General features: G+C 32.7%; 1 protein-coding gene and 1 long non-coding RNA gene across 3 annotated transcripts in view; one reads left to right on the forward strand and one right to left on the reverse strand.

Annotated features, from left to right (window-relative positions):
- LOC149477055 (uncharacterized) overlaps window positions 1-5,529 on the forward strand; it is a 306,353-nt gene extending 300,824 nt beyond the window's left edge. For both annotated transcript variants that reach the window (XM_089711381.1, XM_089711380.1), the window contains one exon: window positions 4,378-5,529. In XM_089711381.1, the coding sequence (XP_089567507.1) occupies window positions 4,378-5,135 (758 nt within the window). In that variant the 3' untranslated portion in view covers window positions 5,136-5,529. The remainder of the gene's footprint in view (window positions 1-4,377) is intronic.
- Window positions 5,530-17,006: 11,477 nt separating this feature from the next.
- LOC149477059 (uncharacterized) lies at window positions 17,007-18,615 on the reverse strand. The gene is made up of 2 exons (XR_016317751.1): window positions 18,398-18,615; window positions 17,007-18,187 (listed from the first exon to the last, which is right to left on the reverse strand). It is a non-coding gene; the product is annotated as an uncharacterized LOC149477059 (long non-coding RNA).
- Window positions 18,616-22,458: the final 3,843 nt, after the last annotated feature.

The following is a 22,458-nucleotide window of genomic DNA, read 5'->3' on the forward strand; positions in this document are numbered from 1 at the left end:
GAACACAATTATTATTCGTCTCATAAACCTCGCGTCACGCCTCAAAATCCCCAAACAAATGTTATTAAAGTTCTAGAACTTAAAACTATGTTCAGAATTCACCTTTTTCAGCGTTACCTCAATGCAGATAATACAATTTTATATTCGCTCGTCACAATTTCTGCTAGGCGAAGTTTTTCCCATTATTCTACGCGCCACGATTACACCGTGATGAAGTTTCGAGAAAAACTACTTACAGTATAATATCTGAAGTTTAGTTAAGATATTTTACTGAGTAAAAATATTTGAGCCTTTGTTGAGAGATGCTTTTTTTAAATTTAAATTAATAATTGGAATTTGGAATGTAATTTTTGCAAAAACCCATTTCAAAGACAGACAGCTTGCAATATAATCTCACATATTATCACTTTTTATTCTCTACATAGAGCTTCTGAATCGAATGTCTATATTAAACGTAAAATAATTAAAAAAAACACAATTGAATTGGAAACGTATTTTAAAGTTCAACAAATTCAGATCGTTCATTAGTCGAAAAAAAAATACACAAAAAGGAAGAATTACACAGAATAGCGTAATATTCAATTAATGAGGAGTTTTTATCAACACTAATATAATATTATAATCGTCATATCAATATTAGATACACAAAATTTAAGTGAATTGGTCGATGAAATTCAATTCACTAAACATCACATTCACCTAATTTGAGATAGGTAATTTAGAGCCAGCGCGCACGAGCAACTTTGTCTCCGCAACTATTTTGTCTCTCCCACCCATGGACTAGTATGAAAGTGCGCGCACGTAGCGACGCAACTCCCAATACAAATTGATGGGAGAGACAAAATAGTTGCGGAGACAAAGTTGCTCGTGCGCGCTGGCTCTTACAAATTAGGTAGGTATATATAGAAAAGGTATATAAAAAGATCCTAAACGTTACGGACTTGCTAAGGAAACTTATAAAGTTATTTAAATGATAAAGAAATAAAACACTGTAACTATGTGAATAAAATTCGTACAATTTACTCATCATGTACCTACTATTAATAATAAATTACAAGCACTTCGGAAAATAGCACAAAAGTTTATCGCAAAATTTAAAAAAATGCAAATTGTGTTGAATTATTTACTAAGCCCTTATATACTATCGTGTTTTAATTAGAGAAAATAAATAAAATTAATATTTGTTACTTGTGTAGCTTACTCGTAGGTGTGTCTTTGTATATGACTGATGTTTATATTATACATGTATAATAATATACATATTATATTACAATTTTAAGACATAATTAATATTTCAAGTAAACCCAATCAAATACAGGCTTGATTATCGTTCTGTGTAATATTTGATCAATTAATAATTCCCTACTTGCATGTTGGATTGATTTTGACAGGCGAATGGTTGATGCTTAATTGGATCAATATAGTTAATACGCAAACAACTTGCTAATGAAGGCAGTCTTTTACTTTACATTGCTGCTTTTCTTAATTGGCTGCTAAATGTCGCTTTGATGGTGGATCAATGTAACGCAAATATGGTTTTGTTATTGCAAATATTGAGGCAGATTCCTTATAAAAAGTAAATTTTTGGCCATGTGTATTTAAGTTTTTAGTTTAAACCGACTTATGATGGGACAAAAGAGTCAATAAATTACATCAAAATATACTCAAGGCTTCTTATCAAATGAAAACAAAAGAAAAATGGCTTCTAATACAGTTGTAGATCTAAGTTGTCTAAATAACTTTAAAAATTAAAGAAACAATTCAATACAACTATATATTTATTCAATTAATACTATTATTTATTCAATAAATATATTGAATGAACCATTGCGTTTCCTTGTATGGGGCGGATGGATGTCATTATCTGATTCATTGATTACATTTTTTCCGGTACAATCAGGTTATCATTAGTCTTCTTTCCCAAACCAATTAGTTTTTTCAGTCTTCCATACTCAAGTTTACGCATTAATCACTATATTATGTAGTCTAATTATACCTAATAAATTAATAAGACTCAACAAGTCATTATTGCCTGTAAACATACCGGTCAAAGAGCCTATATTAATAATTTTTTACCAAAAACAAAGAAATTGCATTACTGATTAACAGAAACAAATTATGTTCCTTCTGCATACTCTACTTATTTCTAAATATCGAAAGAAAGAACGAGAAATTAGGGTCCTATTAACTCACACAAATAAACCCAGTGAAATTTAACGTAAAAACCCTATTGTTTCACTACTTTACTACTACGATATCTGTTTTTACTTCAAAAAAGTTTAAATGTGTGTCCATTTAGTAATAATAGCATGCGTTTATAACGTAATAACACCAACGCTCAATTATCATCAATTAGAAAACCCAAAACCATATAAATTATATTTTAAACACAAAATTACACGTTTCTAAAAATACATTTTTCTTTCAAACTTTCTCGTAATAGAAAAATATTAAAACTCTTTTTAAAAAGGCGATTTTTATAATGAAATTTGGTAATGGATATAAGTTCAGATTGCTTCAGTAAGTTATATTTTGGTCGTAATTTTTTGAACGGTATTTTTTTGTTTTTTTATATGCATCTTTGACGATCGAAGTTTTATGATAAGGAAGTAAAATATCGAAAACTAGCGGTCCACCCCGGTTTCGCCCGTGGTACACATTTCGCAATAAAGGTAGTGGTAGGTTCTTTCTCAGGACCTAAAAATTATCTGTGCCAAATTTCATCAAAATCGGTGCAGTAGTTTATGCGTGAAAACCATACATACAAACCTTTCCTCTTTATAATATTGGTATAGATCACAGGTATAGATAGATAATATTCCTTGAAGTACGAGAATGGTTCTTACGGAGAGAAAATGTTAAAATGTACCACAGGTAAAGCCAGGGTGGACCGCTAGTAGATAATAATAACTTCCACAAACCATCAGAAAGCAACACGAAAACTACAAATCCCTTATAGCAAAAGAAATAAATCGAACAATGTAGTCTACCTGCAAGCAAATAACATCGTTAAATCATAATTACGCTATATCCTTACAAAATAACTATTTTCAATGAATGTCGTGCCTTTCTCCATAAAATGTAATAAGGTTTACATTCCTTTGTAGTGAAACCTGATTGAAGTTACAAATGCAGTTATGTAGCTATAAATTTACGACGTTTTCTCTGTAAAAATTGTTCTTCTATTGGACAATAGACATTTTAGGTTTTGAAATGCTTTACATTGTTGTAGAGGGATTTAAAACTCTAATAAAAAATACTTCTCTCTAGAGAGAATATTTGGAACTAGCTGTGCTCCGCTCCTGTTGGTCTTAGCGTGATGACAAACAAACAAGCTCTTCAGCTTTTTAATATTAGCACAGTATTACATAGGAAATAATATTGTAATACTGTGATATTAGTATAGATATGAGCTGTGGCGTAGAACCATCTAAAACGATAGAAAATGTCCTAAAAACAGTGGATTTATATTTTAATTTTGATTTCCCGTTCATCGAAGATCAATAGAACTGACCAAATTATAACAAAATTTTGTTAAACTGCTAAGCATATCCAATATTCCTAAATAATAAATATAGCGTACTATTTTGATTTTTATTTAAAAATAACACACTGCATCAGTGTAAACTGTAAACTATAGTACAATACATTAGTTTTGCTTAACACAAACTATGTAAAATTCGATCAAGTTTGCCAATTTAGCTGGCCTTGATTATTATTTTTAGGTAATTTGTATCACAAGGTCTGCATCTAAATTGTATGTATTATTTTTTAATTTGAAAGAATTCTCTTTTTTACGCTTTCAAAACTCATTTACGAATACGTCGTTTTAGCTTCAATATCTGTATCATTGGAATTCTATTTTTATTAAATTTTTAGCTGTAATAACAATTTCAACTGAAACTATTAGTTTTTATATCGGTTTTTTGCGTCGCAATTTTTTTAGACATTTGTACAAATTGTTTTGAATAAACTAAACTATGACGATTTGTCCAAATAGTTTATCGTTATTGGAATTATATTAAAGGAATTATTTTCATAACACGAATAAAAAATGATTGAAAATGTAATAATAACTATTAAAGGGAAGAAAGATTCTTGCGAGACATTAGTTAACTAGCTCGGAAGTCAGGGTAACTTGTTTGAACGTTTTACATTTTAATCGGTTTAAATAGGATATTTTTAAAGATATTCATTTACATTATTTGATTATACAATTATATCGGAGAACAAAATATCGTCTTCCTATTATAGCGATTCACTTCACCCATAAGCCTCCGAAATATCATAGCATTATTTATTATTGAAATACGTTCATCAATGATAATACGTTCAAATATTTTTAAACTTGATAACTAACTTCTGTTTCATTTACAGCGAACGAGGAAAGCCACCGTCAAGCATCAGACCAACCGAACATGTCTACAGAGTTGCTAATAGATCGTCTGACTAAAGACCCTCAGGCGTATCCACCAGACCTTCTGTCAATCCCTCTCCGCTCCACCAATCAAGTGTCTCCCGGACCAGACAGAACGATAGACCCCAACAGTCCTAAATCACCAAACTATGACGTCATCGGCATCAGCCCAGCGCTATACAGCCGGCTACAATCAGCCAATATATTCCTTAGCCCAAAAGGCTACGTCACACTACCAAGGCGACCAAGAATATCCTACCCAGAGAATGATATACGTCCCCAAGTTCTATCCACATTGAACGGCGTGTTACCATACTATGATAACTTTAATATGAAGATCTTTGGGCACAGCGGGAATTACTACAGCCTGAACAAAAGCGAGATGGACTTAGGACCAGTTAACAAAATGAATTACGAGGCAGATGACTTAGAACCCGCTCCATCACCCGCGCCGGGGACACCTCATGCAACCATTCCAAGAAGTAGCGTCAGTTCCCCAAATATACACAACCAGCTGCTAATGTCTCAAATAACAAGGGACAGACCTTTGAAAATATCGTTAGAAAATGACACAGTCATCATCAACTCTAAAGAAAGAAGCTTGCATGCTGCGAATATTGTTGGTGTAAGTTTGGGCAGGACAGCACAGAAGCCGAGAAAACGGAATTCATGTGAGCTTAATGCGTTTCTGACGAGTGATAATGCCACCCAGGTATGAATGTAATGAACATTTTATGAAATGTTTTTAGTAATGCAGTTCAACATTACTTCAACAGAATCTTTTGTAAAGTAGCGCGTTGATGAGGTAATGCAATACCTTAAAATAATGAGTGTGTTGTTTGAAATAAATGTTTTATTCTAATTGTCTAAAATGAGGTAGTCATTTTACGTTGTGCAAGAAATTTTCGAATATCAAGTTAAGTACGTACGTTTTATCTTCATCTTTGTTAAGCATTTCATGGAATTTAGGGTATTGCAAAATCTCGATTACCATACCTATTTATACAATATAAACTAAGCCTTTTTTAATACTTACATAATAAAAACTTGTGTGGTTTTATGAAACCACGGTAAAAGTGAAACTGTTCGAACGGTTCCGAACACTGCTTTGTGTAGCGCATGTCGCGTGTCGGTCGGCTGCCGAGTAGGTATACCTACTCGGCAGCCGCGATACACGCGACATGCGCTACACAGACCAAAAAGTTTGAGACGATGTAATAAAAGTTTCACTTTAATATTATATAGGCCTTATTGTTTTAATATACCTTAGTAAATGATACTCAAAATTTTATATAAATGTTCCTAATTGTAACGAAAATTATTGTTTAAGATTACAATTGAGTAAATTATTTAGCGACGTTAAATAATTTATAGATATAAAGATTAAATTTCTAATGATATTAAGTTTAAAAAAAAAACAATTTTATTGTTGGAAATGATATCAATTTACTTTTATTTGTTATTCGATTTCGATATTGGTGCTTAAAATACATTTTTAAAATTGATCACGATAAATTGTTAAAGTTTTGGATAGAGTGACAATGCAGGAATTTATTATTCAAATTTAGCAATGTCGATTTTGCTGTGTTAATATTTTATATCATATTGAAACGTTATTTCAACTAGACTTCTGTAAGAAGTACGTTTAAAATTTAAATCATCACAATATTATTTAAGTTATAATTACACGTACACTGGTTAAAAATTATTGACCATTAATTATTTTGTTTTTGTATTTTTGTCTTTAAAATAATTATGGTTCACTTTATCCAAAACAGTAGTTAAACTGGCAAAAACGCAAGTTCAATGAAAAAATCACCAAAAATATATTATGCATATAATATATCAGATATAAGAGTATATAATATTGATTGATTCATTTTAGTTTAATAAGAAATCAAAATATGTATAAATCATCCATAAGGAATTGAATAAATGAAGAAACGTAAATCAAAAATTTTTAAAAGAAACATAAGAACAATTACTGTTACAATACTATTCTTCATTTTATAATAGCTTCACCATATTTAACTATGCATTTTAAGACATAGAAATTAAATATATACCTATAGATATCTTATGTATTTGAAATTGTAAATAATTAATATCAGAAAATATGTATATAGATTAAAATTTTAAGTACCACATTTAAATCAATATGATATTTAATAATGTGTATATGAAACGCTTTATCGTTAAATAATTTGCTAATGTAAAAATGTAAATACTAGTTAAAATTAAAAAGACAATTTGAGGAATGTATATGTTTGGACCAATAGAATGAAATGGTTTGATTGGGAATGAAAATGAAATAAATGGGACATTTAAATATTATTTCTTGTTTTATTTTTCACCTTACTGTGTCTCATGAATGTGATGCTTAGTTTTTGTGTAAAAGGTAACAAATATTACGTTCACATGTGTTTTTTTTTTTCATTGTTTTTATTTTATTAATGGTCAACTGTTACTAATAAATAAAGTATGAACTTATTGTAGAGTCAAAATTAATTGTAATCGGCTTTATAATACCTACAAGTCTAGGAGAATTATTGGTATTTCTGAAACATGCATTTTCTTTATTAATGTTCACAATGTGCCAAATCGCTACAAAATAAGGGGTGGCTAACTATAATATAATAAGAATGTCATAGGACATAGACGGTAACTTTTAAAGATATTTTTTTTTGCTGTTGTTATAGAAATATTTTTTATGTTATTTCATTAATATAATATCAAGTAAGAAGTAATAATACGAAACGATATAAAAAATACATCTTCAGTTCTAACTCAATTTACATAAAATCACTCCTTCCAGTGACCCCTTGTATACATTTATGTAGGTTATTACTAACAAATCTACAAACAAAAAGGACACGTACCACGTTCCTATGGGTAAGATCAGTCACAAGCAGAGATCAGTGCGACAGCTTCCCTCTGAGGCACAAGGGTGTTCAATCACTGTCTAGTTTAGAAATCTGAGATTTAAATACATTTTTATTGTGTTTTATGCTTTATAATGTAGTCTGAATATTGGGTTTGAAGGACAATGTGTTTCAACTTCATTTACGATGCATATATTGTTTCATTTCATTTCATTCATTTCATTGTTGGTAATTTTTAAAATAATTGAAATATTTTACAACACACTCTCTCTTTGCATATTAAATTACTTATAAAATACTTTTTCAGGCTCTTATATTATAATATCTTATCTTTTGTCTCTCTTTCGTAATCTTAAAGTATGTAAGTATCTTCTTTATATTCCAAATAGCATGCTTTGTTTATTATGAGATCTCTATAAAATTACGTTTTTACACTATCTCTATAAATTGAATCGACATAACCAGAAAATGATTTGCCATAATATTAAACCAATTGAGTAATAATTACAAAATATTACAATTAAATTAAATACTGATTCAGATAATGATGAGGCATGTAACAAACCACAATAGAGATCGAATTGTGGGTTTCATTAAAATGTATAGCAATGAGGTATTATTTAACTTGACTAGTATTACGTCATCGATTGGCTGTATTCAATTCCATAATAATTATTATTATCGTACAAGTACAATGTTGGATATCAATTTGCAAATTTAATTGTTTTTAGTATCTACATAACTTTCTTTGTGGTAAATTTCATACAAATTGGTTTATCCGCTCTTTCATATTCTCTCTTTCTTTAATTAAAGCAAAGCATTATATTCTAATGCCAACTATGTCTATTGTCTACTCTGAGTTTTATTTGAAATGAAAATGAGAATGAGAATGATTGTGAGAGTGAGAGTGATGGTGAGAGTGAGAGTGATGGTGAGAGTGAGAGTGAGAGTGATGGTGAGAGTGAGAGTAAGAGTGAGAGTGAAATGAAAATGAAAATGAAAATTATGTACTCATTATCATCATTATCAGCCCATATATACGATCTCACTGTGGCTCTACCATGAGAGTGCAAATCATAATCCACCACGCTGCAGCTGGCCCTAGGTTGGCAGATGTCAAATGTAAAACTTTTGACTCTTCGATATTTACTACCTTTATTTACGTAAAGGTAAGAGTTCTAACAGACGAACGGTAAGTTGTGAACGGCAAAGGCTACTTCAGCCCTCGCCACATATTGACGGCAGTCATCGGCACGTCGACGGCAGTAGTTCAACCGCAGACTTGCCGTTCGTCTGTAAGAACACAATGGATCGATTTTAAATATTGTTACCATTAGAACTTTAGTAACATAGAATATAGTAAATATACTTTATTCCCGATTAACTGCGAGTTCTCTGTACATACATTGAAAGGTCCCCTCTGTAATAATAGTTTTACGACCCAACTTATCAACTATAAGAATACAAATTAATTACCCCAGTGGCCTTGCAGATAACATTACGGGCCCTTTATGGGTCTTTGTGACCTTGTAATTAGTGTAATTACATGTAATGGCGGACATTTTTTACTAGGCCACAATTTGCTTTCAACTTTTAATTGGATTTATGCAAGTAATTAGGTTGTAATAACTAGGCGTAATTCTAGTTGTGTATGTTGAAGGTTGTTTTACATTTGAAGGTGAATTTTACATTTTATGTGAAGTCCCATGTCCCCTAGTGGTAAGGGGCAGATGCGTTATGCATCTGTTTCACTGATCGATTTTCTTTAGGGACAAGTAGGTGATCAGCCTTCTGTGTCCTAACCAGACCGAGACATTTTTTTCTTCGTCTCCACCGGGAATCGAACCCAGGACCCCTCGGTGCTACGCTTACGCGTCAATCACTCTACCAAGGAGGTGGTCTTGTTTTACATGTAGTGATATAAAATTCTTGGATTAGGAGCTTCGATATTTTGGAATTAATACTGTAGCTTACGAAGTTAGTTGTTACTGTATCGTCTAAAATAAAATGCTTTGAAATGACTATTAACAACTGAAAAGAAAGAAACGTTATAATATTAAGTAAATACATGCATTAAGAAGATTATAAATAGGTAAGTCGATACAAAAAATTGGAAAAAATGTGGGCGTATACTAGTGTACATACGTAAGAAGGGAAACTTCTTTATGACCTTATTTTTCAAAAAATAATTTGCTATATGCAACTTTACAGAAATACGTCGAATCACTCTTGGTAGGGATAAGAAAAAGATGGCGCGTAACGGAAAAATGTCACGCGTAACGAAAAAATGTTACACTAAATTTTCTTCCAACCCCGATAAAGAAGCTTCACTTCAAAAATCTTCTTAACATAATATTATGAAATGGTAATATTTAACTATTATAGTATCTGCACAGTCATAAATAGGAAACTCATACTACAATATTTACCGTAAAACGACCAACATTCTCAACATATCCAAATAACCCAAAACGTACTCGAAAATACGCGAATTTCATCACAAAAGGGGTAATTGAATCTCATTGAATGAAACCAAATTAGCTGACCCTACTTCGCTCGCGATGTCATTACGCTGATTATAACTTTTTGTGTGTATCCTAGGAAATTATTCGAGAAACTGAAACATTTCTACCACAAATGGATTAATTCTCTTGATGCTCTAGAAATATTTAGGGTTAAGTACCTGAGAGATTGTTTTAACAATTATTAAGATTGTGTGTAATAATGGGCCTATGCTATTTCGTTTGATCCCATGTGGAATATTTTTGAGGTTAAAACTTCTTTAGCGTAGCTTTTTCATAGGATAAAATGTTATTGGTTTACGTCACCGAAGCCTTATGTTATTTAATTTCGTTTTATTAGTGATTATTTTTCCGACCCAAATATCGACCAATAGAATTGCACCATTCGACGTCACGTGGTACAACCTACATGGTATTATACTGATAATTTTTCGAAAATTTTCTCTGGTCGTTGACGTCAAACTTCAATTCAATTGTGAAATTATTGGCCGACATTTGGGACGGAAAAATAATCTCCCGAATACCACACGAGCTTCAAAATTATCTGGCATTTCCCTCAAGGTTCCCTGCAAACAAATAAAGTCGTCAAGTTTTTCAGGAAAAATCACTCGCGCTTCGCGCTCGTGATTTTTTAACCTTGACTAAAAACTTGACTCCTTCATTTGTTTGCAACGAACCTATCGGAAAATACCCGATAATTTTGAAGCTCTTGTGGTATTATAAGTGATAAAATGTTTAGTTATTTTTCTTTTCTATCAGCCCTATAACATTGTATATAGTGAAAATTAAGGTAATGGAATGAATAATGGAATAACGAATTATGCATAGAGTCGATTATCTCATTTGCATTCTGAAAATATTACAAATAGAAATATATAGTTTTAATAATATATTTGCCGTATCTAATTATCTATTAACAAGCTTTGTCCCATGGTTTTTCATGCATTGCTCCGTTCCTATTGGTCGTATCGTGATGATAATATATTATAGCCTTCCTCAATAAATGGACTATATAACAGTGAAATAAGTTTTCAAATCGGAGCCGTTGTTCCTGAGATAAGCGCGTTCAAGCAAACAAACTCTTCAGCTTAATGATAGTAGTATAGATTTTGAAGATTGTAGAACTAGCTGTAAGGTACCTTATTATAAACTAGCTTTCTACCCGCGGCATCGCCCGCGCATTCAAAGAAAAACCCGCATAACTATGCGGGAAATCCCACGGGAACGGGAACTCCCGTTCCCGTGGGATTTCCGGGATAAAACATATCCTATGTCCTTTCTCGGGTATCAAAATATCTCTATACCAAATTTCATGCAAATTGGTTCAGTAGTTTAGGCGTGATTCAGTAACAGACAGACAGACAGAGTTACTTTCGCATTTATAATATTAGTGTGGATTAAAAAAAATGTCCATACTTGTGGTAGTACAATTGCAGAAAGAAGCAATTGTGATGATTAAAGATCCGGTCAGCTATTTTTGAATGAAAGAGTAACAAACATCCATCCTAAACATACTTCCACGTTTATAAAAGAGAGTATAGTAAAGAATTTTCCTTAATTCCACACACATTGTACGAACGAAAATACACCATAAACAAATATAGACAAGGTTGATTATCGCTAAATATACGAATACAATTGGAAGTATAAGGCCTTCAGTAATTCCAGATATTTCTGATAACACAATATAACCCAATATCGAAATGACGCTTTTGTCAAGTATGAAGTTTTTCCTGCATTAACGTGATCTAATAAAAACGATAGTGAAACGAATATACTTATTGATACATATAAATCCTATCCTACTAATATTACAAATGCGAAAGTTTGTGAGGATGTGTATGTGTGTGTTTGTTACTCTTTCACTCAAATACTACTGAACCGATTACAATGAAATTTAGGACACATATATAGAGGGTAACTTGGATTAACACAGGATAGGTTTTATCCCGGAAATCCCACGGGAACGGGAACTATGGGGGTTTTCCTTTGAAAATGCGGGCGAAGACGCGGGCGAAAAGCTAGTATTTGTATAAATATCTAGATCCAAGATAGAAATCTCATAAGCCAGTATAAATTCTTCTTTCGCATTATGCGAGATTTCTTTTGTGACAGACAGACAGCTTTGTGACATATTAAAGTTTTCTTAGGTAAATCCTTGCATTTGCTGGAGTTAGATAGACATTTCTTTATTGCACTTTTATTCATTGAAAACGTAGTTTGAATAACACATATCGTAAAAGGATTAAATTTTAATACATTTTGTTTTCAACTTTAGTGAAAGGTTAGGTATCAGTTATGTTAAAATGCACTTATCTCGACCTATTTATATATGTCGTGGTCATATCGTAGATTTGCTCATTTCATGATATGATCGATCATTTCGTGAAATGGTCGCATTTCATGAAATGCTCGAATGTCTATTGGCCACATCATGATGTGGTTTGGGCAGATCAATGATAAGAAATCGTTTCTCGATATGGCCCACTAAACACGCGGTTTTTTCATGAAATGATTAAAATTATTTGATCATATCGTAAAATAGTTACATTAATTATTGGTAGAGGCGCTGCAAGCGCTGTGTTTATGTGATAAGATGGCGGCCGCCGCGCTGGCGAAAATTTAATTATTCGCAGTTTAAAACTTCATAGTTCATTTTATTACAATATGAAGAAAGTCATAGCAAATAATTTACGACGAAGAGGTTCGAGTACTATGGAAAATGCGGATATCTTATATTGAGGAAAAAATGCGTCTAAAATCGTTTACATAAATATATTTATATATCCTATGTTATTATAATTGTTCCTTTTTTAAAAAGCGATTCGCTTCTGGCACTCGCCGGCCGCTACCGCGGCACGCTCGCTTTGCTCGCTCGGCTCGTGCGTTCTTTATTAAAGTCTAACCTAACCTAACCTAAATGTTTTCTATTGCAAAAACCATTCGCTTCTGGCATTCGCCAGCCACTGCCGTGGCACTAACTTATATGACAATAAACAAGTTCTAAAAATATTCAGAATTTTTTAATGTTTTATGGACTTTATATATTTTATACGATCTGGCCAAATGTGGATGACCATATCGTGAAACGTTGACGATTTAACGATCTGACCAAACCATGTTGGCCATTTCATGAAATGCGACCATTTCGTGAAATGGCCACTCATATCATGAAATGATCAAATCTACGATATGACCACGACATATATATGGGCTACCTATACCATATACAAGCAAATATGTATACGAACTTTTGTAATATTTAGATAGATAGATAGATAATTCTTTATTGCACACACACAAGATTTACAATAAACACAGAGAAAGACAAATAGATGCAAGTATGTACAAAGTACAGTATATTTTGTTGTTCCAGGTATTATTTTTTAAAAGAATTACTTATAATGGTTTTAGCAAAATCTTATCAATATAAGATGTACGTTTAAAAAAATATTAAAAGTTATAATTTATAGTACTTAGACTTGTTGTTTCAAAACCTTTCACAGGTCTAAACCATCTAAATGACCTTTTTACTTGAACAGTAGGGTTCAAAATTGAAATTTAATAAACTCTGTTAAAAATAAAGTACAACGTCACGTTCGCAAATTCTGTAGGTACTAATATCCGACAATTACCGAACCACGTACAAAGTTATTGGTAGGAAATGTTGTTAATCGATTCAAAACTTATCCGTGCCTATAACAGCTTTGTGGCCGCCACTTACACCAATTTGTCCCTTACTATATATCAATTATGGACTATTTACGTATGAAAGAACGTAATTGGCTAATTATTTAATGATGTGTTGTGACGATAATTCGTAGTTTGTTGGAGTAAAATAATGTGCCTTTTATGTAGTATTTAAATAGTTTAATAGACGAATGTTCGTTTTGTGTTTATAATTTTTAGTTATTATGAGAAATTTGATTGTAATTTTAGCAAAAATTCTGAAAACTTACAACATCCATACTTAATATTATAAATGCGGAAGTAACTCTGTCTGTCTGTTGCTCAATCACGCCTAAACTACTGAACCAATTTTCATGAAATTTGGTATGGAGATATTTTGATACCTGAGAAAGGACATAGGCTACTTTTTATCCCGGGAAAATGACGCAATTCCGGAAATCCTACGGGAACGGGAACTATGCGGGTTTTTCTTTGACTGCGCGGGCGAAGCCGTGGGCGGAAACCTAGTATTCCATAATATAATATGCTCATTATCATGTATAACCTACTTCAAAAGGGAGTTATGTAGGTATATTATCTTGAATATTTGATTCATTATTACCTAATAGGATTACGGGATTATTCATCATTATTTATGAACAAAGGTTGCCAATTGTTCACATAATCTTGTGTAGGTGAGAACTCAGAACAAAACTATTACATTTTGGCAAGAGCCTAATATCAGCTTACTAAAGATTTATAATATACTAGCGGTCCGCCCCGGCTTCGCCCGTGGTACCTACATGTTTAAACTATCCTATCTCTCAAGTTGGATCGAACTGCACATGGTGTGCGAATTTTATTATAATCGGTTAAGTGGTTTAGGAGTCCATTGAGGACAAACATTGTGACACGAGATTTATATATATTAAGACTAGCTGTGCCGCGCGGTTTCACCGGATGAACCAGCGGGCAAAATATTTCTATAGCTCATGATGATAACATGGTAACCTATTAAAAACTCGAATTTCTATTACCCGAATCTTAAAACCCCGAAAACGGTTGTTAGAACTTTTAAAAGACAGATGTAATGAATGACAAATTTTTAAAATTCCTTTTTTAATTTCCCAGATGAATCAATTTCCAGATGCACCAAAACCAGATTTTTAAAAAGTATTTTTTTGTTTCCCGTATTCTCATAATCCAGATCTCAATATACCAGATTCTCAGAATACTTTTTTTTGTTTCCCATCGTACCATTTTCCAAATAAACTATTGCCAAATTTTCATAATCTTTTTATTTGGTTCCCATATAATCGTATAACAGATAAACTATTGCCAGATTTTCATAATCTTTTTATTTGATTTCCATACAATCGTGATTATACTATTACTATCGACTGAAAATAAACATTGTCAGTAAGTAAATTTATTGTTTTACTTGTCCATTACAGACCGGTTTTAGTGTCAAAGTCGACTCAGTAGGTTAGGTTTGAACTACGACCCCCACGCTAGAACTGACTCGCTATTGTTTTACTTGCCTATTACAGAAAGGTTTAAGTATCAAATTCGACTCAGTAGGTTAGGTTAGGTTTGAACTGTGACCCCCCATGCACGAGCCGAGCGAGCGAAGCGAGCGTGCCGCGGCAGCGGCCGGCGAGTGCCAGAACCGACTCGCTATTGTTTTACTTGCCCATTACAGAAAGGTTTAAGTATCAAATTCGACTCAGTAGGTTAGGTTAGGTTTGAACTGTGACCCCCCATGCACGAGCCGAGCGAGCGAAGCGAGCGTGCCGCGGCAGCGGCCGGCGAGTGCCAGAACCGACTCGCTATTGTTTTACTTGCCCATTACAGAAAGGTTAAAGTGTTAAAATCTATTCAGAAGGTTAGGTTAGGTTCGTGCTGCGTCCCCCTGGAAGGAAAACGTTTTGCTGGATATCGTTTATTTGAATTTCAAAAATCTGGACATTGTTTGTCTGGATATCAATTAACTGTATTTCAAAAATTTGTGTTTTAAAAATCTGGCTTTCGTGCATATGGATTACGGTCATCTGGATTTTGTGCATTTAGATTTCGTATGTCTGGAATTCATTCGTCTGGATTGTAAAACGTCGTACAAATAAAGAAATGGGCAAATGAAATTCGGAGTTGCGATTATATGGCAAACAAAACTTCGAAATTTTAAAATTCGGGGTTATGAAAAAATGTCCAAACGTTTTCTGGATTATGATATTCGGAATATTAAAATTCGAGATTAAGATAGGTAACCTGATAACATTTATTATTGTAAAGTTTCATTCAAATCCGACTTTTGAGTTATATACGGTTTAGTACTACGGTTACTTCTAGGAAATTTTTCTACATAAAATTTCCTTTAAATTATGTCATATTATTTTTTTGTACGGATGATTCTTTAGGAAATTCTTTATCCGAACCGCGAGGGACTGGAACATGCTTCCTGAGTCTGTGTTCCCCGACGAGTACAATATGGGGGTCTTCAAGCGTAGAGTGAACAGGTACCTTCTAGGGAAGCGCGTTCCATCTTAGACCACATCTCAGCTTAACATCAGGTGAGATTGTGGTCAAGCGCTTCCCTATTACCAATAAAAAAAAAAAAAAAAGGAACTACAAGAGGGAGCAAATTCCTTTTCCTTTGATCGAAATCAAAAAATTAAAAACATTTCATAGCGTTCACGTACAAACAGCGATGGATTACAGTGTGATCTGACAATGTTTTCGTTTCATCTACCATATCCTTTGTCGGCAAGATAAGCCCGAAGCTATATTATTAATGGATGTAAACAGTGTGTTACTGTGTTTTACTAGTCTGTGCTTAATTGCTAGTTTCTGGGTCTGGTGATAATTTAACAAATATTTGTAATAACGATGAAAATGGAATGTAAAATATGTTATTTTAAGATATGAAGAATGTATATTTCGAATTTTTCAGTTTTAAAGATAAGAAGGTAGAGTTCAATGACATTTGAATTTATTTTTGAATTGTTTCGATGACCAGCCTAACCAAACTCTTATTTAGGTATAATGAATTTCTTTAAAATAATCACCGAAGTATTGTCAAACTGAAAATTATACACGAATCAATTAGGTAGGTATATTAACGACGTATTTTTTTCATGCCACAATTTAATAGCTTTATATTTAAAAATCATACTTTACGTTCAATTTTACTTATGAAATGCAATGAATAATAAACATAAAATGAAAAATTGTTGCACTTCGGTGTAAACGCAGCCGCACCCCTTCGCCCGCGGCTCTTGCCACGTTCTCGTTCGCTCCAATATTTTAACATAATTTTTGCCCAAATTCAAGCATTTACAATTCAAATATTTATAATTTCACTAACAAATGTACGAACGGCTTGCTTTCTCTTGTCTGTTTGTCGAAATCTGATCGGAAGAGTTGATGAATTGCTTTGATATTAAATAGGAAAGATGGTGGTTAATGTAAACGAGTGAAAAAATACCTATAGGAGAAAGAAAGGAAGAAACATTAACCCAGATAAGCCTGAAACTAAAATTTTCTGAAAATTTTGAAAAAAGTTACATTATTTAGTTTATTAGATCTTATGCAACATAAAAAAAATCATGAAAAAAAAATTAAGTGTAAGGCTTTCAGGGAAACAGCCGTCCTATATGTAGGACAGTAGGATAATAAGAGGAAATAAAAGACCATTTATGACAAAACAGAATGTAATCAAAAAGTGTAGTTTATTAGATAACTATTGATTATATTACCCATTGTTATATGCAATTTACTAGATTAACACTATTTATGAATGATATGTTTCAAAACACTTGACACACACTCCAACATCCATAAAACATACCCTAACCGTGTAGCACCAACCCAAGCTTTGAACCCGTACCTAATAGGTTTACCTTTTATGTGCTGTTTGCAGCCATGTCTACCATAGTACCTAGGGGATCATGGCCTCATCTACACTGTAATGCTCTTCAAGAGGAGAAAACTCTAAGAACTTTTTATTTAGAAGTGTAACTAGGGGGCGTACTTTTGTGTATTCGTCTTGCAAATCCAGATTATCATTGACATGAAGGTGGCGAAAAATAAAGTCAAATCTATCCCTAGTCATAGCCGAGCTGATCGATTCATTCTTTGAATCAGGGGAGTTTTCCCAATACATTCTTCTACGGGGGAGCCATGAATAACCACTAACCAACAATATGCCGATGAAACATTTCATATCTTCAGTGGTTATGTCTCCAGGCAAATTCTTTTTGACAGCATATTTATTGCTCTCTGACACCAACAACGAAATAACATCTTCATCTAAGAAGTTTTCAAACCACTCAATTGGGCGCTTATCTTGGCAAGCGCCTTGAACATCTGGCCAATTCACGGGATTTTTTGCCAAGTCCCATTTTCTCCATGCGTAGGTACGCCTAGGTACGTTTAGTTCGATCTGTAGAATCAGAAGGTTCTTCTTCTGTATCACTCACCATAATCTGCCATTGAATCATTACTTCAGCCGGTTGAAACAGAATGTTTCGTGGCAAATTATTCAAAGTTACATTATCTTCTTCATCCGAATCTTCGTCAGTGAGACACAGTCAGGATCAACAGGAGGAGGTAGAATACATATCAGTCGTTCTCTATAATCTTCTTCATTATTAGAAACATTTTCTAAAGCATCTAAAATTTCATGCGCAGCTAACGGTCTGTAAAGAAAAAGTTGTATTATTGTACTAAAATCATGTATATTATCCTACTGTCCTATATATAGTACGTTAGTATTTGTAACAAGTTATACGTAATTTATTTATATTATTTTGCTAGAATATTTATTTAGTACAAAAGTTAAGGTTATCAACTAGATATTAACACAGAAAAAAACAACTCACGAGTAAAATATAACTTTTTATACATACCTGTCATTTGCCATGTCTGCAACGCACTTTTATTACACACTTATAAGGTAAAATATAAGGTAAAAACTGTTAAAATAACTGTCTTTTTATTTTTTCTAATAAAGCTGACACGTTTCTTACTGCAAATCATAAGACTAAATAATCTTAGATAAAGAGGGTATTCAGATATTTTTTTTTATTTCTACTGTCCTAAATATAGGACAGTAGGCTTATCTGGGTTAATGTATTTTATTTATTTACTAGCTTACCACCCGCGGCTTCGCCCGCTTTGTCAAAAACATAATAAATTATACACTAAAACCTTCCTCTTGAATCACTCAATCTATTAAAAAAACCGCATCAAAATCCGTTGCGAAGTTTTAAAGATTTAAGCATACATAGGGACATAGGGACAGAGAAAGCGACTTTGTTTTATACAATGTAGTGATGATAATCGTATAGAGACGGATACATTACTTACTATTTTATACGCAATACAATTTATTTAAATCTTATTTCATGAAATTTTACTTATATATTTCAAAAAATTTATTGTTTAATAATTTTACATTGACTACGTAATACGTATGGAATAGACAGTCGATAGATTCCACATTATACTTGTCTTGATTCATAAGTTACTCTGCTAATTAAAGTACTGGCACACCCCGGACACTCCATACAAAATGATCGTTTTGACAGTCACACTGTAGAGACTGCAAATGTGTGTGTTAACGCTTTATGGTTGGCACATTTGTGACTAGCGTAAAAAAAAATTCGCGTTTTTCTGATGAAATACATCCGTAAAGAGCACAATATCTAACCATTTTCTACGAAAAACGATAATCACAAATCCAAAATAATAAAATTACTTTAAGTCAATTTGATTAATGTTGTCAATCTTCGTTGCGTATCGTCCTTGCAGAAAAATATGGCCCATTTTATGTCTGATCGCGAGGGGGTGAGGTATGTTTAATTTTGGCGGGAGGCGGAGAGTGTCCGTTCTGTAGCGTTTAGCTACTATTATGTATTCTGTGGTACTGGTATGATTTCATAAAATGAGAAACAGAAATCATACAAAACGAACAATAAGTACCTTTTCAAGTTCTGGTCAATTCATTAAATTCAAAGTTAACTTGAACCAAAGAAGTTTATTGCACATAAAATGTAGCAAAGGAGGAGGTAATAGTAAATACAGTTCCCGGGAGGGGGAATTAAAAGAAAATTCAAACTTGAATCCTTTGGGTCTCGGTACAAATACGTGTTTTTCCTTTGCTGACTCGGCTTATTGCTTTAAACCTGCTGTTAGAGAGTTAAATACTGAACTCATACTTAACTTAAACATAAATGTTTATTCGTTGGAGGCGTTTTGCAGCGTTTTTGAATTGGTTTTCACTAGAGGTACGAGACTTTCATACAGGCGTACATTCTTAAAAGTTTACTTATAAATTATATTTAAAATATATGTATCGATAGTAATAATATGTGTTACATAACTGATTAGCCGTTTTATTAGGAAGAATGACACTTTATTTTCACCCTTTTTCAGTGGAAGTAAGATAGGACTACATTTTGAGTGTCACGAATGTAATAAAATGTTCCAATCTGATCGATTGACCCACTGGTTTCGACCGAAATTCCGAGCAATATAATAAAGCTGAAGAGTTTGTTTGTTTGAACGCGCTAATCTCGGGAACTACTAGTCCGATTTGAAAAATTATTTAGGTGTTAGATAGCCCATTTATCGAGGAAGGCTTAAGGCTATATATCATCTCGTTGAGACCAACAGGAGTGGAGCACTGTAGGTAAAACCGCTGAGCACAGCTAGTATGTAATTATATTAAAAAAAATGAACAATAATTTAATTTTCCTCACAAATGTATGTAACGGAAGTAGGTTATTAGTCTTATAAACCAGTTCACACATCAGGTCGTACCATTTAGAGATATAAACATGATAATGCTTTCAAGTGACAGAGAAAGAATAAAAACATCCAAAAAATAACATAACACGTACATCAGAAAACAATTACAAACGGGATAAAAAGCACTGAAATATTAGCTGTGTTAAAATGTGACCCATTGTCGTATTTATATTATTTATTTTTACTTTAGAAAGTACATATTAATATTATATTTTCAATGTGATTTTTATAAATACAACTATTAAACTTTTCTCTATAAAAATGTTCAACCCCTGTCATTTATTTATTTATAATTAAAAACGGTATCACACCAATTACATTAGTTGTATTACATACCTTTATGTGCCAATGTATATGTGTTTAAAAATTATCTTAATCTGTTCAGCAATTTTGTCATCTAAACGGAGCATGCACACAGAAGAAAAATTTCTGAATTTATTTCATATAGTGAACCATAATAAGACCGCCTCCTGGGTATACAGTAGCTGACGTCTGAGCGTAGAACCGAGGGGTCCTGAGTTCAATTCCTTGTGGAAACGAAGAAAAAAAAATGTCTCGGTCTGTCAGGACACATAAGGCTGATCACCTACTTGTTCCTAGAGAAAATCGATAAGTGAAACAGATGTATAATGCATCTGCCCCTTACCCCACTAGGGGACGTCGGACTTCTCTCTACTTGCTTATTTGTAATTAATTAATTTATTTCATATTTATTTATATATTATATTACCATCCCTTCAATGATACGTAATATACATATAAATAAAGCGTATTGTAAAACGCTGTAGATTAAATATTTTTAATTTCATTCATTCACTCGATTCGTGTAATCTTTTGTTCCTCACTATAGTTCCCATTTCAGAGACTGCATTATTATTTATGTACGAGAAACACGCATATTTGAAAAATCTGCATGAAAATGTATTATATTCTTGGAGTATAAAAGGGTATGTCGAATTTTATGACGACTTTTTTATTAAAAACCATTTAAATGGTATTCAACCTAATCTTCTAGAAGTGCGAAATGATTAACTTTAACCTATTGTCTGATCTACCGTACATACGTAATACGATTCAGAAAGGTCAAGTAGTTCCAGAGAAAAGTAGCCTAAACAATACACGTACATACAAACTTAATCTTATAAGCGTTAATTTTCACAAGCTTGAAATAATTTCCTTCAATTATTGCTATATTTTTTAAATATCGCTTCACATAGTTTACTATCTATCAAAGTTCTTACTTAGCATATTGGATGTAGCACACGCGTCGAAGTCGAACTTCTGAGACAATTCGAGTTTTTATCGAGTGTTTTGTGAAAATGTCCATGTTTTGCACTAGATTTTAAAAATAGTAGGTACGTACTTTATTGAAAATATATTGTGTATTGCACTTGTCAACTACAAGTATATTTTTAAAGTCAATTTACTATGTAACAATTTTTATATAGGTAGTAGTTAAATAATATATATAATACTTTTTCCCGTAAATTCGTGGACGAGGTGGAAGGAAATTCCCATGAGATTGAGTTTTTCCACGCGGGTTAAAAGCCTCTCTAACTACACCCAAAAATCATACCATAAAGTCGCTCCGTTGCAACGTGACAAAAAGAATAACCTTCTTTTGCATTTATTACTAAAGATAGTAAGGTGTATGTAGTAAGAATATAATATACTTAGATAATGCGATCACATACGAAGAATTGTGTGTTGCCTAAAATTACTTAGCATATTATAACAGACCGCCTCCTTGGTACAGTGGTTGACGCGTGAGCGTAGAACCGAGGGGTCCTGGGTTCGATTCCCGGTGGACACGAAGTAAAAAAAAATGTCTCGGTCTGGCAGGACACAGAAGGCTGATCACCTACTTGTCTCTAAAGAAATTCGATCAGTGAAACAGATGTATAATGCATCTGCCCCTTACCCCACTAGGGGACATGGGACTTCACATCTTTTTATATTATAACAAGTTATTCAGCAGTTCTTTTGTGCACCTAAAATAAAACTTTGATGTTATTCTTAGGTAATCTATAAAATATATAGTTTTATAATCTACTTTTTATATTACTCTATCGTATTTAATCATTGACGTTTACAAATAATAAATTCAAAGAAAACATTTAAAATTCCATAATCGGTTTAAGTTATAACAAATTAAATC

Source organism: Colias philodice, chromosome 26 (assembly GCF_061535455.1).
Source record: "Colias philodice isolate Cphi_HAF_F1 chromosome 26, ilColPhil1 Martin Lab GWU primary, whole genome shotgun sequence".
NCBI classification, from domain to species: Eukaryota; Metazoa; Arthropoda; class Insecta; order Lepidoptera; family Pieridae; genus Colias; species Colias philodice.